This window comes from Drosophila innubila, assembly GCF_004354385.1.
Source record: "Drosophila innubila isolate TH190305 chromosome 2L unlocalized genomic scaffold, UK_Dinn_1.0 4_B_2L, whole genome shotgun sequence".
Taxonomy (NCBI): Eukaryota; Metazoa; Arthropoda; class Insecta; order Diptera; family Drosophilidae; genus Drosophila; species Drosophila innubila.
Window position 1 is genome coordinate 18,681,775 of NW_022995372.1, and position 16,202 is coordinate 18,697,976.

Below are 16,202 nucleotides of genomic sequence, written 5' to 3' on the forward strand. Positions count from 1 at the left end.
ATAAATACCCTATAAATTGTCAAAAAAGTATTAAAGTTTTTAGTTGATTTATTTATCCTAAAATTTGTAAAATAATATATATCTTCTGCAATCCAGTCTGCTTATTAAAATGTATCCTTAATTTTCTTAAACACTTCTTCTGTATTTTTAGGGTGGCTCACTGTCTTTTTTAGTCACATCTCTGACGGAATTTATTTTACTTTTCATGAGAAAATGGCGATTTCATTGCCGTTAATACTTAAAAGCAGCTTTGGTGCCCGAGAGTGTGCTAGATTTTCATTAATAATGCAAAATGATATAAATGGCAATTGAAGTTTTTCCAGTTGCTTAAAAACCGAAACGGAAATGGCGGCTGGCTTAACGGGAAAAGCGCCGGCGCAGCTGCCATTCAAATTTTCTTCAATTGTCTCGCAGCTTGTAACAGATTGTGATTTAATAGAGGAAAACTCTCCGGATATTAATATTATGAAAAAATGTGCGCAAATTAGGCCTCCAGTGTGATTAAAACGAAAGAGTAATGACTGCAATTCAAGTGAAATAAACCATTTTCATTTTATATGCATAAATTAGTCGCAGCTGAAACAAAAGTAAATTATAAATTCACGCCTGAAAGCATGCTACAAAATTTTTTTGCAGTTTAAAAGCTCAAACTTGGAGAACAACAACTCATTGTATGGGGCATGCAAATGTAGGCGACATTTAATTTAGTTTGTAAATACTTGTGCATATTTTTAGGCGTGACTGACAACGAGTTGACAGCACAACATCAACAATCAACGCCTAACAACAATACGATTAAAGTATGTTCAACTTTGACGGCGTGCTGAAAATAAGAGAAAACAAATCTGTTCATTCTTTAGGTTGAATCCATAATGAAAGTATTTTATGTTTATTCTTTAAACTAACTTTTAAAAAGAACATTTAAAATATCGCTGAAAAAGTCATATTAATTAACTTAAGGAAAATGTTAATTTTAACTGCCGTCAATTTTTGATCGTAATTATCATATTGATGTGAATCACGTATAATCAATTATCTGCTACTTCAGTTATTTTTAATCACGTAATTCACTGACAATTTGCTTTGGAACTTTTTGGGCGCGAAATATTTTTAATTAATTAACATAAATGGAGCCGCAATGCCAAAAACTGTCGCCAGTTTTACACTTCAACGGCTAAAATTATGTTAATGGGCTTTCAATTATGGTGATGGCCCAGTTCAGAGCCCACAGCACTGGTCGACCACAAAATGCCCAACAAATGAGCCTAACAGTGGCGCCTAAAAGTAGGCAAAGGCATTTTCCACTAAACTCACCGCGCAATAACAACAACAAAATGTGAATCGGCGAGAGCAAAAACTACAACAACGTCAAGAAAATAAACAACAAAAATCGGGACATTTCTGTTTTTAATTTGCCAGCGTCAACAGTTTTGCTGCTCACTTTTGGCTCACAGTTGGCCGCAGGAGCATGTCAAGTATACGACCCGTCAGCCAAACTGACTGGCAGACAGCCAGCGACCAAGAAATAAAAACAACTTTTCAGAATCTGTCACTGGGAGTTTTGTCTATTTGATTTCGCGTGTAATTGTAGCATTCAACAACTCTCGTCCTCCTCCTCGTCCTCGTCCTCGTTTTCGCACTGGCCAAGTTCAATTTCAAGTTTTCTGTTAACGACTAAAAAAATATAAAAGAAAGGTCAAAGGCAAGGGGACTAACGTGAATTGTGAAGGCAATCCAGGAATTAAGCTGAGCCACAGTGTAATTTGGAGTTGAAACTGAGAGGAGACGCGACTTATTTGGACATTGACAAGCATTCGCTACGAGGCTATTGAAACCACACTTGAAAGGGAAATAAGTAACAATATTCAGATGTTTTAAGCAAGCGATTGATTAGAGTTTCTTTTGTTAAATCAGAGTAATTAACTTTCGGGCTTAAAATTCCAATTCCCTAACTCGACCATTTAGGGTTAAAATTAAGTTCTTAGCGACAAGCGCATTACAATCTAAAGCTGCTTCTATAATAAGGCGAGTCTACTTTTGGGCGCACAGTGGTAATTAAAGCATGATTTTCAATTTCACGCTTGCCAAAACACAATGAGAACTACTTAGCACCCATAGATGCAAATTTTGTGCAATATTTAACCTTTAATTTCGGTGGAAGCACGTGTCCAAACATGTTAAGCATTAATTTGATAGCGAGAAAAATGGGAGGGGGATATGCTTTTCAATAAATTTGCATTTGCCGATTTATGGCCAACATTTTATGGCTGTCCCCAAGAGAAGACAAACAACGTGTTGACGACGTGATAAGTAGGCATAAGGTGCTAACAAATTAAATTTAAAATTCCTTGACTTTTTTTAGGCTCTGTTTGCACTTGAAGTTTACTTGAATCGATAGGACACTTAAAGCTGAATCTAAGCTCAGGCAATCGACAGTCTATTGCACTTTTAATTTATAACACTTGAACGTCGCAGACTGTGGAGACTTTCACGTCTCGAATGTTTATCTAAATCATTGTCTAAGCACAACTATTTCTCATTCTTGTATTTGTCTTTGTGCTCGGCAAAATGCCACAGCTCTTCTAGACTTGTCTTGTCTGTTTATAAATGAAACCATCATTGCCATTATTATTATTATTATTATTACCGTCCATGTTGCCAATGTCCTTCTGCGTGCCACAGAGTTTAATGGTTATTTGCCACAATCGACATGACAACATTGAGCTTGAGTTCAGGACGTCAACGGGTGACTCTCGATGTCATTATTGGTACATTGGCTGCGCTTTTTGAGGACAGATAGCCAACCAGGGTACGCAACTAATTGCAACAAGCTCTTTCATAGAATATATTTACAATTCACTTAAGATACTTTTCTAGAATGGGATTAAATGGAGATGAAGCGCAAAAAAGCCAAATAGTTCAATATTTTTTTTTTAAATACTAAATTATTATATTTAATTTTTTAATTTAAATTTATTGAAAAAAAAATGCAAATTAATGGAAGAACTTTCACCGCCTAGACAAATAAAATAACAAAAGCTTTTCTGTGAAATATATAAAAAAAAAAGTAAATTTCACAGTTTCTTACATTTTACATTTTTTAAACCGAAGAAAATTAAACAAACTTTTCCAATAGTTCTTTAAAATTGCATAGTTTTGTAGTTGGTAAAGTTTAAAACTCAATATTATCGAGCCTTTTAATAGACAATTAAAATTCGTTAACAAGTGGAATAAATTTAACTATAGAAAGAATGTAAAAAGAAATATTTAAATATTAATAAATAAATAAATATTACATAGAAATATTTCAGCAGAATATCCATAAGTTTCTCATATTCATAAAGTTGAAAGTCTTTATACGATTAATTTCATAAAATTGAAAGTCTTTATAAAATTTACTGTTATGCAACTGTTAACATAAATTTTTCGGCCAAATAACTTCCTGTCAAAAGAAAAGTTGTAAGGCACCAAAATGTTATCAGCTCAAGATAAGCGTTGTCAGCACCACATATCACATAAATTTAAAATTGTTGCTTTGGTAATGAAAAAGACAACTTTTGGATAAGCTAAACACATTTTCTATATTTTAAAGCTATCATATTTTCCGCTTGAAAAGGTTATTACAACAAAGGAATGGGTCTTAAAAAAGACATCAATTGGTGTGTAATTTTAGACATTTTTTGACATTGCTTCACCACCTATGGGCCATAAAATATTTTCTTAGATTTTTCATAAGCACAATAATGGAGCATGTATGTGTATTGTGCGCTCTGACGTCCTTTGCTCGCCTGTCTGTGTATATTTTGAAGTGGATATTGATGAATTTATATTGGATTTGTGTTTTGCTGTCGCAAATTGCTGTTGTTCTTTTGCCAGGCTGCTTATTTGAGGCTTAAGTGCTTATTTGTCGTTGTTTGTAATTTGAGTTTTGGCCCGAAAATTTCGAAATTGATGACCCATGTGGTCTGTCAGCTTGAACATGCCAACGGTAAGACAAGGCGAGGCCATTCTATTACTTTACTTCCACAACGTGTAAACCCAAAGTCCGAATCGCCTACAGACCATAAATAAAATTCATTGAAATGACACGTGTCCTTAGTAAATCCAACAAAGTTTATACAGAATCTCAGAATCCCTAAAATGTATGTTAGCCTCTTAAAAAATATAAAGAACAAGTCGAGTCGATTGGAACTCTTCAAGCGTAGCTAAATCGGCTTATGTAAATGATTTTAAGTAATTCTCCGTCCAAGTCAAAGGCTAAAATATGGTCGAGGACGCCACCCCGATATTTTAATACACTAGGGTATTTGAATTGAAAGTATAATAACTTTACCGAAGGTTAAAACTGACAGTTTGCCTCAATCAAAGATTGTTTTAAAGTTAATCGAAATTAAGTTAAATTACTCTTTGCAATTGTAATTCTTTCACTTATTTGGAGTTAATCGCACCCATTAGTTTTCCTGCATTCTTAAATTGAACTATTTCTATTAGCTTACACAAGAACTTTAAAGCCAAAAAAAGTTTTTCATAGAAAGAGAAAGACAACAATCAAAAGTTACAAATTAAAGCAATTTTGTTTAGCTTTCAGATTAAGCTTAAATGGGTTGCACTCAATTCATGTAATTACAGTCTACCAAAGCTTTCAAATACTTTAAAATTTGCGTTGCTTTCTGTTTTTCTTGTCAAAATAAATCAACTCTTTAAGTAAAGCTAAAGCACTCTTCACTTCATTTTATATTATTCGTGCTGTTGCTCCTTTCTGGCCCCAAATGCTTGAAAAGAAGCAAACAAATTTTAAATAATCTATTGTTGGCTCCATACAAGATTCTTTTTCTTGTCACTACAAATTTGTCCTTTTTCGATTTGCATTGTATATTTTGGGTTTGGCCAATCAATCACTACAAATGCTTTACATTTTTGACAGCCAAATTGAAGTCATCTTTATAAAATTAAAATTAACATCCCCTGGCCAAGTAGAAAACATCTTCAGGTGAAAAGTAAACAGTTTTGTGAAACAAAACAGCCGTCGGCTGGAATACCATTAAGACAAGAAAAACAAAAAAAATAAACCGAAGGATTTTGTCTCGCCCCGAGGCCTGTGATAACATAGACAATGTCATAACAATTGAGGGAGGGGCAGTTTTCGTGCCAAGCAACAAAAGCAACAACAACAGAATAGCAACCGAAAATTACATTCATTTCCGACTTCCGGCATCACGTAGCCGCAGCGTAGTCACAATGCCACTAAAACTGAGCACCAAATACTCAACTTCCGGCATTTACAAATAGTCCAGTTTGTGGGGGGCTCTCTTAGGGGGGGAAATGAGAGCGCGTTGGCTTGTTAATAATTTGCTGTGTCCATTTAAAATTTGTTTTTTAGTTACCCAAAAGGGTAAACTTGACTTTTATAAATGCGTTTTACTGTGGCATGCAATAAAATAAGAATTCCAAACTCATGTAAATTTTGTAGACAACTTAAAGTTGTAGACTTTGCTTATCATTTTTGGTTTGTTGCTTAGATTAAGCTTTTTCGTAAATAGTCTTAGCTAAATTAAAGAAAGGTTACTTTTTATTTATTATACATGCAATACTAAGTATAATTCATTGTTTCATCTTAGAATCTAAACATTTTAGAATATTTGGGGATACATAAAATATAAATATCGATAATTTTTAGGAAAATAATAAATATACAATTCAAAATAGAATTCTAGCATAATTCTTATGGAAATACAATTGATATATGTTATTTCTAATTATATACTCAAATTAAGATTTTCAAATTTCTTATAAGTAATAATTTTCTATTAACTTGTTACAATAGATTTAGGAATAATATCAAACTATATGAATAATTGAATTTTATTTGGATACTGTAAATAGATAATGGTTTATTAGTATATTTTTGACTTAAAATAAATTATGGTAAATATAATATATGATAAGCTTAACATCTATTTGATTCGATAAGTTTGGGCTTCATATTTTGTGTCCACGTCACTATAAGATTGATCTGAACTAAACTGTTTTTTTTATTTTTGCCCATCATCAAGTCATGATTCGCTTTTCTCACCCCCTTCTATAGCCAAGACTTAATCGAAAATCAACAAATTTTAGATTTTTTTCTGCAAATAATAGCCAAGAAAATGTAGGCTGAAAATGATTTGTTGGCATAACACGGAAACATTGGGAGATTTTGTTCAATTGCTTGGCCTGGCTAACAAGTATGTAAATTGGATTTGTGTATGTGCGCGATGAAATGTGCACTACGGCAGCGCGACATTTGTGACGTTTGTCAAAATTGAAAGTGATTTATCATCGTCGTTGTCATCGTCATCGTCATCGTCATCGTCGACGTGCTTCTTGTCGGTTAACGCATAAATGACGAATGAGTTCTGCAATATTGTGAGATAATGCTCGTATTTATGCCTCTGTGTGGGTCAATCATTGACGCATCGCCCCAAAGTAGGCTTTAAAAACTGTCAACCAGCCAATTGTGCGTCAAATTGAACTTGACGAGATCGATGCGAAAACTGAAACATAATAAACAAGCTATTAACACATTGTCCAACCTAAATTTGCCCCAAATCATACCCCATAGGTCAGTCAGAAATGGCTGCATCTACCCAGTACATAACACTATGCAACAAATGCTTTACATTGTATTGTTCTTCGAAATGAAAAAAGATGAATACCTTGATTCATGTTATAGCTTGCTTATTGTAAAAAATAAATAAATATTAATATAACACATTTTTATATATATATTTACCTTGATTTTAATATTCATACGCAAAACAAATAATAAAAAATATTTTTTTTGTAGTAAAAACTAGCTTCAACTTTTTCTCTTTATTAGTTTACCGAAATGTGTTGTCCAGTTTAGTACCCTGCCATTTGCTGTTCAAGCGTAAAAACACATTGACCACGTTTAAATAGCCTTTGGTCAAGCCAAACTAATACATTTAACGCCCACTCATACCCACACATACAATTGTCACACACGTACAGACACATTCCCCACAACAGGTTGTTTCACTTTCAACATTGACAGGGCTCCTTATTTTTTTTTCGCTCTTATGTATCACACATATTATTTGCCTTTTATTTAACAGTTTTTATTTCGTTGTGCCAAAAAGGTCATTTGTGGTCAGTTGGCCAAAAGCAAAAAAGAAAAAAACAACCGAGCCGTATTTCTGCTGCTGTTGTTGGTTTTGTTGTTATGTTTGGTCTCTGCTTTATAGCACCCTCGCCATTGGCATGAAAACGTTTTGACAAACACATTAGACACCCAGTTTTGGAAGCCTTTTGCCGACCCTGATGGTCTCTTTTGCCCCAGCCTTATTGCATTTAGCAGGAAGCCTAACGGAAGGCCTAATCTTTTGTGTTTTATCAACGTATTTGATTAAACTTTGCTGTTGTTGTTGTTGCCAGAAATTTTTGTGTGGCTTTGCGTTTGTCTACTTTGCGGCTTTCGGCGTTAATCATACGCCCCATTGTCCCACGCAACGACAGAGACATGTGCGTAGTTTTCTTTTATTTATGCATCTGTATTTCAAGATTACGAGAATTTTGTGAACATTTAGGCTACAAATTTTTCAAATTTTAACACAGACTTTGACGAAGAATTTAAAAAAAACACCTAGATTTAGTTAAATTTTTGTGTGAGCTTTAATTTTCTTTTGAAGTTTATAAGCTTTTAATAATGCTCGAAATTTTGATGAAAACAAAAGTTATTTGTAAATTATTTTGAAATTTCATTTTTACATTTCATAGACTTTAAAAATTAATGTAAGATTCCATTTGTCTATTTCTCAATTTAAAAAGATTATTCACAGTGTCTGCAGCAAATCTCCCATTATGAGCATTTTCAATTCTATTTTTCCAGCTAAATCGAGCAATTAAACAGAGCTTGGCAACAGCTGGTATTTCCAGATTCGTTATAAAGTCTTTGTAGAATTCTCCGCTTACGCTCATTCACATGTGACAGAAAAACTATTTGCATTTCGAGCGAACTGTGTGGGCGTGTCCACGAGTGGGTGGGTGTGTTCTATTTCACATCGGACAGAAGTTCTGGAAAACAATCGTTGATTAAATTTTTTGTTCTGTGTAACCAGTCGTAGCTGCTGCACTACTATGGAATTTATTGGTAATGATTTCTACCTACATAGATGTCAACTCGGCAAATGTTGTAGGGTCAAGAGAAAACTGTCTAGAGACAAATGTGTGTCTGATAACAACGAGACTGTGAGACTGAAACTTGAACAAAGTTTGGGGCGACAAATTATGGTAAAATTGGTTAAGTTCCTGTGGGTCAACAATTTGTGAATCTATTATCTCATTTGGACCAAGACGCTTTACTTGTTTTCGTTACTTCTGATAGGTATCCAGAGAGTACCCAAAGTTAAGACTGGACGATTAGGATTGTGTTGGCTGGAAAGAAACATATTTTGACAGTTTGTGTAGAATAATGCTATATGTTGATAGCTTATTAAATATTCAGAAAAATAATTGATAGAAAGTAAGAATTGGCTTACTCACATATTTGGACAGAACAAATTATTAAAACTATATTTGTAGCAAAGTGAAAAAAAATTGTACAAGATTTATTTCTAGCATTTAATAAATGTAAGTATTGTTGTAAATTGTCGTTAGAGAATACTTTTTAAATGATTTAATAATAATAATACAAATAGTTGCCTTATAACCACATTCAAATCCTTACATCGGACTGTAATTCAATAACTTTAACTTTTAACGAACTCAATGGACAGCGTGTCTTACAAACTACATCTAAAAGTATTTGAATATGGAACACTTTCATAAAATACGCATACATATGTGTGTATTGCTTTCACTCGCCTTTTCAATAGGTCAACTCAACGAAAGGTTAAGAGAATGGCACACCTGTTCAATGTATATTTCTTTTAATTCTAGTGCCATTGACGCCCATTAGTTGGTGAATATTTTATGCATGTGGCTAAAATCGAAGGCTTAGCAAAATGATGTCATTGCCTAATGGGCGCAATGCATATCAAAGAAAGGATACTACAGACATTACCAATAAAAAAAAAACAGGAAGTTATACAACTCATTATTAAAGACCAAAAGAATCCTTAAAGAAAAATTCATGTCTGTAGTTAGGCGTGGACGTAGACAGAACAAAGGGGCAGAGGGCATAGCACACCTCTACATACACACACACACACATAAAGAGAAAGAATGCACGTACAAATTTAAATTGATATGCAAAAGTTGCGGTGTAAATAAACTTGTGTAACTTTCGCCCTCGCAATGTTCACTGCAATTCATTTCAAATGTCATAAATTTATTCTACATCGGCAAAAAAATGAAAACAAATAAAAGGCAACTGAATTATTTATAAGGTGGCGGATGTGTGGGAAAAATCCTTAAAGGATAGTCAAGTCAAGTCAAGTGAATGACACATTGCCTACTTTGTTTTACAGCTTACCTCAAGGCGGCACCCAAAATGAATGATAAAAAAAATGTCAAGAGTCTATGTATGTGTATGTATGTGTAAGAGAGAGAGTGAGTGAGTTGAAACAATAAGGACAAATTAGTTTGGAAGACGACACAAAAGGCAGGCACTTTGCCTGCATACGAGAAGCAACCCCCATTAAAAAATTGGTGCTTGATGTTGGAGTTGCAGGATGTTGTTGTCTGTTGCCTCAGGCCAGGCGGAAGTTGGAAAGTTAAACCCTGCCAGGAGCCAAGTAGCACTCTTAAATGCATAAGCATCGAGTGCAGTCTCAGCTGGAGTGTGAGGCTTTAAGTGCATTCGAAATATTTTGTTGGCGATGCAACGTGTCGTATACGTGATAAGACGCGTATACGTGATGACACAACCAATCGGAAATTGAATTGAGACACTTAAAAGACATAAGGAAATCAGTTAAGCTAGAGTTTAGAGCTATGAAAAAGTCTTGGCATAAAGCTAATTACTCAAATCACAGTTCGATAAGTTAAAAGTTGGGAAATCAAGAGACAATTATTTTAAATTAAACGATAAAATACAGACGTTAAACTGGTGATAAGATGTACTGTAAAATCTCTTCTTCTTTGACTAGTAATGTAATTAAAAATTATAGGCCAATTTACAATCACCTAAGGAAATTAATTTTTTTTTAAATAATAGGTAAACAAATAGTAAAATTTAATTCAATCAAATTCAATAAAGTCACCACTACAACTTTCTTAAACTACGATAAGAGAATTACTATGAAATTAAATGCTTAAACAGAGAAAAACGACTGTTAAATTTAATATACAACCATCTACAATCTTGTCTTTAATTTATAGATAATACACCTAAATCAAAAATGATGCACTCCAAGTCACAGCTGAGCTACGGCTGCGCTTTGGTCGTCTTCAGCTTAAATCTGTTAATGCTTCAACATTCCAGCGCTGAGCTAACCGCAGTTCAAGGTAAGCTCCCTTGACCACTTTTAAGCTAAGCAACTGTCTAAGCCTTTTATAAACTTTAAAGGTGCTCCCATCAACAATCTGTATGATAATCTGCTGCAACGTGAATACGCCGGTCCCATTGTCTTTCCGAATCATCAAGTGGAGCGCAAGGCACAACGTTCACCATCGTTACGTCTACGTTTTGGACGCAGCGATCCAGAAATGCTGAATAATATTGTGGAAAAACGTTGGTTCGGGGATGTCAATCAGAAGCCCATTAGGTCGCCATCGTTGAGGCTGCGATTTGGTCGACGCAGCGATCCCAACTTGCCACAGATGCGACGCACACTCTACGACGATCTTCTCGAGCGTGAATTGAATCTGAACAGCCAGCAGATAAATCAAGCAGTTAATGGTGGTGAAGCGGAGGTCTCTGATGATTATGATGCCGCCTTTGAGCGTGAGGTGCGTAAGCCTCAACGTTTGCGTTGGGGACGTAGTGTGCTCAACGTTGTGCTGGACCGTGCGGACAAAGATCAGGTAGATAAAAAACTAAAAATATAGCTGAAACAATCAGACAGTTTCTGAAACATCTGAGCCGAATGTGTTTGTTTAAATCTTGGTTCAGTATTATATAAAAAACCTTTTTTTTTCTTCTTAAATTCTTCTTAAATTATTTCTTATTGTTTCCGTCAATAAAGTAATTTATTAAATGACTTTTTTTAATTTTTACTTTCAAAGAATTTAACTTAATTTCATTTAAAAAAATTTATTTTATAATTTAACTATATTTTTTCGAGCCATGTTTTTTGGAATGGTGTTCGGTAAAATAAATAATCTGTATAATTATTTAGCGCGAACGTGCTCAATTGGAACGCGAGTGGCAAAAGTGGCAAAACATGACCCGTTGGTTGTTGGCGTTGCAACAACAGTATGATACCTCTGTTGCCGAACGTGCTGTTGGTTCTTCCGAGGATATTGATGAGGATCAGGATGAGGACAATTCCGAGTACCAGTTCCAGCGTGAGGCACGTAAACCAATGCGTTTGCGCTGGGGACGCAGCACTGGCAAAGCTCCTAATGAACCGAAGGTTAGCATAAAAAGAATTTCTCCTTAATCTTAAGTTAATTTTCATTTTTTTCCTGTCCATTCAGTTGCCGCTAGCTGCTGAGACTGCGTCGATCGCACCAAAGACACAAAACTAAATTTTACCACCTTTTATAACTTGATATGAAAATGGACTCGGAACACATGGACAACAAGACAATTAATAATGACAACAACAGCTGAGCCGAATATAAACAAACCAAATGAAAACTCAACTGAGAGACAGTTTTTGACAGGCATTTACGGAAGGTGTAGGGAGCTAAACAAAATCAAGGGCTAAGGAATACATACATATATTAGTATATACACAATAATTATAAACGTACTTATCAATTTATGTGTACATTATATTTTTGTGCAGCAATTTACTTAACGATTTTATATTTGATTTGAATATTTTGCCCATGAATTTTAAAAACTTGCACATTATATAATTGAATATTGATATATAAAGAAAAGTATTTAGAATTTCATTTGTGACTTTTATTTTTTTCTTAAAGTAATTTTTGTAAAGTGTCATTTAGAGTTTGAAAAATAAATAGTTACAAATAAAAGTTTGTATCCTTTGCTACATAACATATGAAAGTGAACTATACTTTTTTAAAAAGAAAAAATATTTTTGAATTCTTTAGGTGATTATATACTTATTTAGGCATTCGCAAGTCCCCAGGCCAAATTTCCTAATAAGCTCAATTAAATTGCCTCTCTTACAACGTCAATCTTATCATAAAAAAGGAAAAATTAAAAAATTCTATATGTATATAACGGCAACTGTAAGAACAGTTTTAAATTGTAGCGCAAATTTTGTTATAAATTGAAAACTATTAAAATGAAAAAAAAATTAATTATTTAAAATGTTATAAATTGTATAATTTTTAAAATTTTAATATATATAATATAATAAAATTCAAATGTTTTAAAAACATTAAAAGGCCCCCGAAAGGTGTATTACTGCAACAATTGTTATATTCTGTGTGCTAAATGAATTATATACACTACATATATATCTACTACTATATTATATGGGTATATTAAATAACAAATACATATACTATATATATAAATATATAATAAAGTATAATTGTCTACTAAATATGTATTAAAACTTTTATGTATTAAAAAAAAAAACAAAATACATACAAACGTACTAAAATAAAATAACTGACACAACAACAATTTTTGAAAATACTAAAAGAAAAAAAAAATAAGAATATTCTTTTGTGTATTTGATTTACACCATCATTGAAACTTTAATACCCCTATTAATTGCCCTTTGTTATATTGAAACATCTTATTAAATGCTTATCGTAAACTAAATGTTTAGAGGTACTAGGAATGCAGAGGAAAGCAATTTTATGAAAATTGTTGAGTCAGTTTATCCACACAGCCGGCGTTATAAGTACGAGTATTATATGCATATGTATATCTATATACCTATAGAACAATATATCAAATATCATGAATGTAAATAAAATGCAGAACGCAGCATGCTGAATAAATGCGAAATATTTTACCCAATATTCTATATATACCATATGCTACAAAATAAAAATTAATAAATGATGCAACTCTGAAGGGAGTGAACAAAAAATTGACAAACTTGTTTTTACTTTATTGGGTACTGTATTATACAATTATATTTTCATTCTTCGAGCCAGGTGCACATGATCTTTTATTGGTAACAGGTGTATATTTAGTATATCTTTCATGCATACTTCACATCCAAAAGTATGCTTCCACCCTACCTACATTAATTGGAATTTCACATAATTCAGTTCAATTTAAAAATAAATTTTATTTAGCTTATTATATTTTCAACTGTAACTGTATCAAATGTCTCCAAGAGTATGAAAATAGAATTTTCCAATTTTAATCACATGCTAAGACATCTTAATTCCTGAAAAATGTTATTCTTTCCTTGATACATTAAGTTATTATTAATAGCACGCTGCATGCTACATAGAGCAGTCTCGTGTCATAGCAGGATTTTAACATATTAAGCTTGGAATCAAACCCAGCTATTCTCAAATTGAAGGTCCTAATGTGAAGGGTCGGTCAATCTAATACAAGAGGCACGAAACAACCAGCTTGCTTTTTACAGACGGAAATAACACCATCACAAGAAGTTACATGCATGATACTAAAACTAAAAGTTTTGAATTATAACAGATATTTTTATCAGTGAGTCAAGATAAGTATTTGTAGTTGTCTTAAGTACATTTAATTGCAAAAGATTATTACACTTTTGCCCGTTAACATGCAATGTTTCATTTACATAAGTAATGGTTACATTTTGTATCATTAATCATTATTACGCTTTAGTTTACAGCAATTATCGCATGCATGGAATGAAGAGGGCTCCGGTAAGTTTTTTACCACTTAAGATAGCCTTAAGTGTATTCTATAATTTAAGTGTATTCACAAGGACGTAGAGGGGGGCATATTCCAAATTCAAATTATTTAAAAACGGTTTAACTTCGACTATTTAAGCCCTAGCACTCTGTAAGACAATTTAGTAATACGAAAATGTTCAAAGCTCAAGGTTGTTTAGTGATATTCTTCTTCTTGTTGACCTTTAGTTTGGCTTTCAAAATAAGCACTGAAATTAAAGATGGTAAGATAATACAGATGAACAGAGTTCAAAAGATATTATCTAAAATTATTTATTAAAAGGTATACCCGATGGCTTAGAAACAGATCCTTTTCAAAAGATTGGTAAAGGATTGTACTATATAGAAACAAAATTGAAAGTTAACTGGTTTAAAGCCAACGAGATATGTCATGCCATGGATGCCGAGCTAATAACTTTTGAAACAATGGACGAATGGGATATAATTAACAAATACTTAAAAGATAACGAATTGGAAAATAAGTACTGGACGTCAGGGAATGATCTAGCCGAGCAGTTTATACATGTTTGGCTTACGAATGGGCAACCAATACATTTAAAAGACATATGGGCTCCAGGAGAGCCTAACAATTATAATAATTCGAATGAACGCTGTGATGGGATGGGATATAAAGCAAATCCAAGTGCCAAGCCCGGTCTTAATGATGGTCATTGCACTACCTTAAAACGATTTATTTGCGAGAAACGTCAAGTCAAAACAGTTTCATTTTTCATTTGGTAATCGCTATTCTTATAACGGTAAATAAAATATAACAATTATTACTAATAAATTAATATTGAGAAATCAACATACTTGTTCCAATTTACAAGTTTTATTTCATAGTAGACTGCAAATTGGGCTTTTAGATGAAATGATCACATAGTATTACAACTCTCGAATTAAAATTAAAACTTAATATTTCAATCATTGTTATTCATAAGTGAAACCTGTAGTTATAGCTACAAAAATAGATAAAGAGATAACGTGAAGCTTTGTAAAATGATCTAAAGTAAATTAAATAAGGTTCCGAAAGCTTGCCAAACCGAGCTGTTTTCGGAGAGAAAAGCGAACAGCGGATGAACCTCACGCGCTGCAGTCTACAAAGCTTTCTCGTTCTCTGGCTGCTGCTGCAAAAGCTCATCGATACCTTCCACCAATGTTGCCTACTTTTAAGAAGAACAGAAACTTTTTTTGTGAAGGTCGAAAGTGATTTATTTTCGACAACAAAATCCAGTCAATCTCTCTCTCTTTTCTTTATTGTCTGTCCCATTTGCCGTTTCATCCGTTCTTCTGTTCTTTTCCATTTAAAATGGGTCATACGAGTATAGGGGCTAAGTGTATAATTCAATGAAAGGCAATTTTAATTAGTAGTTTCAGCTCTGTATAAATCTGACATCATTGGCTTATCAGCTGGCCGCCTTGCTCACTACATGTACTACATTGAGTATATTTACAAGGGCGTGGACTGGGACCAGAAATTCTCTCTCTACATTCATACCTTTATAATGAACTCGAATTGTAAAACTATTCATGAAAAACGAAGACTAATTATCATACTATTTAATTATATTGCTAATTAAACTATAAGAAAAGGGCACCCCTTTGCGCAAAGGTGACTACGCGTTTGTATATTTATATTTTATATTCGTCTATATAAAGTCAAGCTATATAAGGCCTGCATTTCGTAAAAAATGTTTAATTCATTACTTAAACAATGTTCAAAGCTCAATTTTCATTCTTGAAATTCTTCGGCTTGCTGGCCATCAGTTTGTCATACAAAATATGCACAGAATTTAAAAATGGTATGATATGAAAAATTTTAGTTTAAGGTAGTAGCTAAAATGATTTATTAAATAGGTTTACCAGATGGCTTAGAAACAGATCCGTTTTTACAGAAAAAAAAATTGGAAGTAAACTGGTTTGAACCCAACGAACGATGCCATGCAATGGATGCTGAGCTTATTTCTTTTGAAACAATGGATGCATGGGATATTGTTATCCAATACTTGAAAGACAACAAAATTGATCATACATGCTGGACGTCAGGAAATGATCTGTCCAAACAGTTTAAACATGTGTGGTTTTCAAATGGTCGACCTATAGAGTTGAAAAGTATTTGACAACCAGGAGAGCCTAACAACAGCCATAATGTAAATGAGCGCTGTAGTGAGCTTCGCTTTCAATCAGATTCAAGTAACAAGCCTGGACTTAATGATCAGCAATGCGTTTCCCCAAACCGATTTATTTGCGAGAAACGTCAAGCCACAACAGTTTCAAGT

The 16,202-nt window shown here is 33.4% G+C and overlaps 1 protein-coding gene and 1 long non-coding RNA gene across 2 annotated transcripts in view; both read left to right on the forward strand.

The window, feature by feature from the left end:
- Positions 1-11,723, forward strand: part of LOC117779834 (short neuropeptide F) — a 33,207-nt gene extending 21,484 nt beyond the window's left edge. The window contains exons 2-5 of the mRNA XM_034616155.1: positions 10,321-10,446; positions 10,508-10,965; positions 11,280-11,516; positions 11,581-11,723. Coding sequence (XP_034472046.1) covers positions 10,341-10,446; positions 10,508-10,965; positions 11,280-11,516; positions 11,581-11,631 — 852 coding nt within the window. The 5' untranslated portion in view covers positions 10,321-10,340 and the 3' untranslated portion in view covers positions 11,632-11,723. The remainder of the gene's footprint in view (positions 1-10,320; positions 10,447-10,507; positions 10,966-11,279; positions 11,517-11,580) is intronic.
- Positions 11,724-14,061: 2,338 nt separating this feature from the next.
- Positions 14,062-14,604, forward strand: LOC117779836. Its single transcript, XR_004617036.1, has 2 exons — positions 14,062-14,147; positions 14,207-14,604. It is a non-coding gene; the product is annotated as an uncharacterized LOC117779836 (long non-coding RNA).
- Positions 14,605-16,202: the final 1,598 nt, after the last annotated feature.